The 6,603-nt window shown below is 32.6% G+C and overlaps 1 protein-coding gene across 1 annotated transcript in view; it reads right to left on the bottom strand.

The window, feature by feature from the left end:
- Positions 1 to 6,299, bottom strand: part of LOC106467163 (protein APCDD1-like) — a 79,082-nt gene extending 72,783 nt beyond the window's left edge. Inside the window, exon 1 of the mRNA XM_013927484.2 lies at positions 5,719 to 6,299. Within this exon, the coding sequence (XP_013782938.2) occupies positions 5,719 to 5,758 (40 nt within the window). The 5' untranslated portion in view covers positions 5,759 to 6,299. The remainder of the gene's footprint in view (positions 1 to 5,718) is intronic.
- Positions 6,300 to 6,603: the final 304 nt, after the last annotated feature.

The raw sequence follows: 6,603 nt of genomic DNA on the forward strand, positions 1-6,603 counted from the left end.
TAGCTTTGCGCGAAATTCAAAAACAAACAAACAAGCAGGTGACCGTGGGAATGAAGCAAAAGTGGCGCACTTCGCTACAATTATATTGAGAACAAATAGCATACATGAACAATATATTTGAATTTTACACCAATACAATACAGTCAATGTTTGAAGTTATCAAGAATATATGCCTTTTACCCATTAAACTGTCCAAGTAAACTTAATTTTACAGCGTAAATCTATTGCATTGAGCTGATTGCATGGTATTTCACATAGTGCTAATGAAATACTGAGATATTACAATAACTCAACATCTAGAGACGATGGACAAATTTTGAATACGTTTTGGAAACCATCAAATTACCCTAATAACTTGAGATTTCTCCAGTAGTAAATTTTTTGTTGTCCAGTATAATCTAGAAACAAGGAAATAAAGTTTATTGAAGATTTATCTAATTGTGTAATGTGTATGTAAAGTTGTGAATCTCAATGTCGTCTGCTTTATATTTTATAATGAGGATAGTTTAATAGTCTCTAGTATTTAACGCTTTCCTATGCATCGGACACTAACCAACTGATCTCTATACTTAACTAGACTGAGTTATAATGAAGTTATAATGTGGTCATCTTGTTGGTTTCTTTTCGTAATTACAGTTGCTAAGTCATATTGTAGAGTGTAATGTTTTCAAGCTGTAACCTTTGTCTAATGTAAAAATATCAATTTGTGTTTCATGGAATAGTAACAATAGACCACGAGCTGTGTCGCTTCACTGAAAACTGTGTTTTAGTTGTTTTTTGTCACTTTTAAGCGCATATAATTTTCAAGCTTGGAGTTTTCTTTCCGTTTCATTATGATATAGTAGTTGTCAACTTAACCGCATTTTTCACTTTCGTACAGTTTTCTATAGACAAACATTCTGAACTGTTGAAAAAACCTGATTGTCATTATTTGGAAAGAAAAGTGTAATCCAACAGAAACCTGCAGGTTGTGCTCTGAACAAGTTGAATAAAAACAGGTCAAAATGTAATACGTTTTCCACTGTATTTTCATTTCCTGATCATCTACAAAAAAGTATATATTAGTATAACTAAGGAGTATGCTGTTCTAATTAGTCAAATATTTTTTTAGACTGTTGAAAATTCGGTTAATTGTTTATTGTGAGAAAACTTCTGATGATGCTCAGCTGTCTAGTTTTATTTGAATTCGTTATTATACAAAGTTCTTTTAATTGTTGGAGTATGTTTCTAGATAAAATTTGTTATAACAAACTAGATGAGGTAAACTGATGTAATACATAGGTCTACATTATTGTGAAGAAACTAATCAACAGAAAATTGTTGTTATACTCATAGTAATATCGGGTTAAGAACGTAACATCTCTGAGAAATCAGTTTATTTGTCTTGGAGCAAACCCACATTGGGCTATCTGCTGTGCCCACAGCGGGGAATCGAAACCCGGGCTGTAGTTTTGGAAGTCGGTTAACTTACCGCTGTCCCACCAGGAAACAAGTAGCTATGATACCATTGCCATTTCTAAGAATATTCATTTCTAATACGTAAGCCAAAACAATGGTACCTGTTGTTGTGTCTGTTTGTATAGATAGATTATAAATTTCTTCTTGAGTGGCACTATTCCTGTAGAATTTAACTGTTAATATAGAATTAAATAATAATTACAGTAGTTAAGCAATAAAACAAGTTTTCCATGTAATGAAGAACGCATTAAAAATAAATAAATGACTTTAGTAAATTATCGATTCAATTATATGTTGTGATTTATTTGCCAAAAAAAAGAGAACATCAGTGCGAAGTCCTTCAGTTCAAGCACACATGACAATGTTGTTCTAGATCAAGTTGCCTCAAGCACATCTGGACAGAACAATACTTCTTGATCATAACTACCATGTAAGTGATAGTCCTGCATCAATGAAAGAGAAAACACGACAAAACTGTTGATCATTTGAACTCAGTTGGGAAAACAAATTAAACATTTTCCTAGCAAAAAACTTGCCTTTGAAACGATCTGTTATTTCATTAAAGGTGATTGTACAAGCTCAGAAAAAAATGAAAATTTAATATATACCAATAATTTTGATATGCTAAACCACATTTATTCGGATATCCCTTTTCAAATCTTCAAAAGAGCATTGCTTACTAAAAGAATAATAATTAATTCACAAGGATATCTTCCACTCTTGCTATCATTTCTCTTGATACTGCAATTTTACACAAACAAAACTTACAATTTTGAAAGGTATACTTATGGTGGAAAAGAAGGAACCAATAAAACCATTTGTGCTTTAATGCTAAATAAAAGGGACATAAGAAAACACGTGAAGAGGAATACAGTTTCTTGGCTTTTTTTATGTTGAGGCAGATAAAGATGTTCAACTCATCTTTCCAGCCATGTATTGGTGTTTATTGTTGTTACTCTAAAAACAACTGGAAGGTACATGTTGGATATTTCTTAATTTATGGCATGTAAAGAAAAAAGAGCAAATCTGATAAAAAGATGCCTAAAAAACGTTCAGATGTTGAGATTACAATTATGGTATTTGTTTGTGATAGTGAAAGTTGCTATTTCTCCATGTTGAAAGGATTGGGTGCCAATTTGTCGCCAGAAAATTTGCAACAGTGGTTTTTTTTTCATCCTAGCAATGAAAAATGCAAGCCGTATATCATATATGATGTATGCAACATGCTAAAACTCATTTGAAACACAATAAAATTTTATGAAGTAGAATACGTGAATATACATCACTTCGTTACCTTATTTGCATACATTTCAAAAACAAGAAGACTTACATCAAGGAAATAAATCAACGCACATTTAATGACAAAAGCAGAAGAATGAAAGTTAACTTTGCAACATAAACTTTTAATTTTTCAAGTGTAGCCAATGCCATAGAATTTTGCAACAAAAATTTGAACTTGCCTAACTTTAAGAGCAACAAGCCCACAAATAAATTTATATATAGATTTGATAGAATCTTTCATTTATTCAACTCCAAATTCATTAGTCAAAAATTACAAGAGTCGAATGAAAAGTTTTAACGAATCATTTTGGAAAATATTTCTAGTAGAAACAGAAAAATATATTTTCAATTTAACAGAAAACGCCGGGCAAAGAATGTAAACAGTTCGTCGTAAAATATCATTTACTGGGTTTCTAACTGCAGTAAAATCTGTGCAAAAAATTATATGAAATTTAATGCCATCCTGTTCACTCTTCTTGAAGTATCTTTTAACATATAAATTACCCAGGATCACTTGCAACTCTTTTATTATATTCTATTTTTGCTGCTCGTAGGTCGTCTTGTGGTTTTAATAACAATCATACTATTTGACACACAACTGCATGTAAAAGATTGCTCATGTGTCATGAAATAAAAACTGCACTATCCAGGATGAAATATTAATTCTAGATGTCACAAAAGATCTCGTTTGATTTCCTAATTGTTCTGCGGTTGTGTTAGACGTTTGTGGTAAGCAGATATGATCATAAACATCATGAGCTTATGTATATAGAACAACCATGATTACGAAGATGCACCAAACTGCACACCTCTTTCTCTCTGTAAGAAAGCAGCTGTGGGTTATATGGTTGGTTATGCAGTCAGAATGGCACGAAAATGAATGCATTGTACAAATTATTTAGAGTAGATACTCAACAAATGAAAATCCTAGAAAACTGTCAACTTTACAACAAAAAAGAAATAGAGATGATTTGGTAAAGGCACCAGCAAGTGTAATTGAAGTATGTAAGGCACCAGCAAGTGTAATTGAAGTATGTAAGGCACCAGCAAGTGTAATTGAAGTATGTAAGGCACCAGCAAGTGTAATTGAAGTATGTAAGACACCAGCAAGTGTAATTGAAGTATGTAAGACACCAGCAAGTGTAATTGAAGTATGTAAGGCACCAGCAAGTGTAATTGAAGTATGTAAGGCACCAGCAAGTGTAATTGAAGTATGTAAGACACCAGCAAGTGTAATTGAAGTATGTAAGGCACCAGCAAGTGTAATTGAAGTATGTAAGACACCAGCAAGTGTAATTGAAGTATGTAAGGCACCAGCAAGTGTAATTGAAGTATGTAAGGCACCAGCAAGTGTAATTGAAGTATGTAAGGCACCAGCAAGTGTAATTGAAGTATGTAAGGCAACAGGAAAGTGATTTGGGAGACTTCTAAAATCCACAGATGGTAAACTTCCTCATGCAACTAAAATTAGCCTTGGAATTCAGATTGCTGTTTTGAAAGTATTTTTGAATGGAGTTATCTCTGGTTTGATTGTACAACAGAAGGTAAACATGTTCATAATTGGATAATGTGTTTATGCAAAAATACGAATACATCACCTTGCTAGACAACAATCTGCAAAAGTTGTAGGTGAAGAGCAGAGAAAAAGCTTTGTAAGTTAATTTTATTCGAACATCAATAGTTTCAAAGTGTGTGAAGTATAGAAATGTTTGTACAACATCAAAAGTGTATAGGGTGCTGCTTTTCAAACATTCATATGTATATAGCACATTTATCAACAAATTATCTTATAATCTGTAACATTAAATATAAAAAATGCATATAAATATTGTAGTATAACTTATGTTGATTCAGTAGTAGAGTGGTTTAGAATAACATTTTCATGATGTAGTAATAGTTTTGTGTTTCAGTATTTATACAGTACTTTCTACTTTACCATTGACTTATAGAAGCATCTACCGAAATTTGTCATTTTCCTAGTAATAATATAGCAGACTAATAAAAGCAGTTTAGACTAACACAATATTGTCAGTTATTTCTCTCTTCATTTATACAATACGATGCTAGTTTGACAAACATGTATTTTTGCTATTTATATAGCTGTTTTCTTTTCATAGTTACTATAATAACAAAAAATAATATATAAATAAATTTAAATTTACAAAGGCAGTAACAAAAAATACCGTAAACTAAGATCACCAAAACTGAAAGAGTGACATGATTACAAAACATTCAACAATAACGTGGATATCCTTCCCATTAATACGGTTACACTCGATAATTTATGGACAAAACATTGATACTGCTTGACGTCAAGTGTTAATTCAGTGACACTAGGCAATGCGCAATCGTAGAACATTAGTTGACAAAATTTGATGTTACATAGATAAGTATTTTACTGGCTTTGTAGAATCTACTCTCTGGCTTTTGGACTTTTTCATAAAAAGCTCTGGCAACCCTTGATTATAAAAAGTTTGGACTTAACACTGATCTTAAGTTAGCTGATATTAGCAACATTCATGTTCACTCACATGGTCCAGGGCCAATCAGTTCTAAAACTAAGTTCAAACAGTGTCCATCTCCAGAACAGCCAGGTGCGAGGAAATGAATGTTTCAGTATTGTTACGTCTCCGTTTGTTAATTAACTTTCCGTAACTTCGTTCCGACGAAACTTTAGCGACACAAGTTCTTACTTAATAAAACTGGTTTATTCTTTCTGAATATAACTTTATCTTTCCTTGAATATACATTGATAAATTGTTTCTCATAACGCTCTAAGCATAGTTGGGGACTAGGACCAGGACTAGAGTCTCGAAAAATAACTTTTAATAATAAAACCAGAACATACTTAGCTGTGTTTTAACTACTCAGTTTTTAACCTTATCTTTATTGGGCTCTCGAAGTTACTCTAATAAATAAATTACCTCATCTTTATTGGGCTTTTGAAATTAACCTAGAAGTTTCGGAAGCACCACTTACCAGTAACTATTACAACAAGGACTAGATTTTCTTTCCTCATCTTTGAAATGATACAGGATTGATGGTTCTAAGCATGAACGCAGTCTTTGATCAGTGAAACGTAAATACGTAAGGCTGTACGCAGTATCTCACATAACTCCACCGCTGAAATACGCCCTAGTTTTGTTATACACGTTCATATAATATCGGATTTGACCAGTGAAAGAATAACTCCAAGTAGTTTGTTTATCATCAAAAGTTTTAATGGCCGAAAGTTGGCAAACTACGGTATAATGCAACTTTAGTCTTTAGTTCGATGCAGGAATCACATCGATTATTCTAAGGTTTTTCTTTTTTTAAAAAAAAGATCTATAAAGTAGCTTTTTTCTGTGTTTATCAACGAAAATTAAATAATAAAACTGAAAAGTCAAGTGCAAATCTTTTGTACAAATATCAGAATTTAAAATCGTTAGAACTTCGTTAACTGTATAACGTCAGATCAACTACGCACTCTTTTTCACACGCTCTCTGCACGTTGAACTTGTTCGTCTAAACATACGTCCTCTTCGCACTTGTCTAAAAGACTTGGTCGGTGGAGTTACCGCGAATCTATCTTATCACCATTGGCCATGCTAGCCTGGGATTGGATGAAAAATAACGTAATTTCATAGCGGTAGCACGTGCCCTGTGTCAGTCCTCGCAACGTTGGTTTGGAAAGGTCTTACTGGCAGATTTCTCGACTAACATATTATTGTGAAATCTTACATGTAATATAAACAGTGTTTTTAACATGAACCTAACGACCATGCACATGCATAGAATTATGTTTCAGAAATACGAAAAACAAAAATATCTCTCAATGAAACAAATGATTTTCAAACCACACGTGTTATCTCAAGCAGTTTG

The sequence above is a fragment of the Limulus polyphemus genome, unplaced genomic scaffold (genome assembly GCF_000517525.1).
Source record: "Limulus polyphemus unplaced genomic scaffold, Limulus_polyphemus-2.1.2 Scaffold2512, whole genome shotgun sequence".
In the NCBI taxonomy this organism is placed as follows: domain Eukaryota; kingdom Metazoa; phylum Arthropoda; class Merostomata; order Xiphosura; family Limulidae; genus Limulus; species Limulus polyphemus.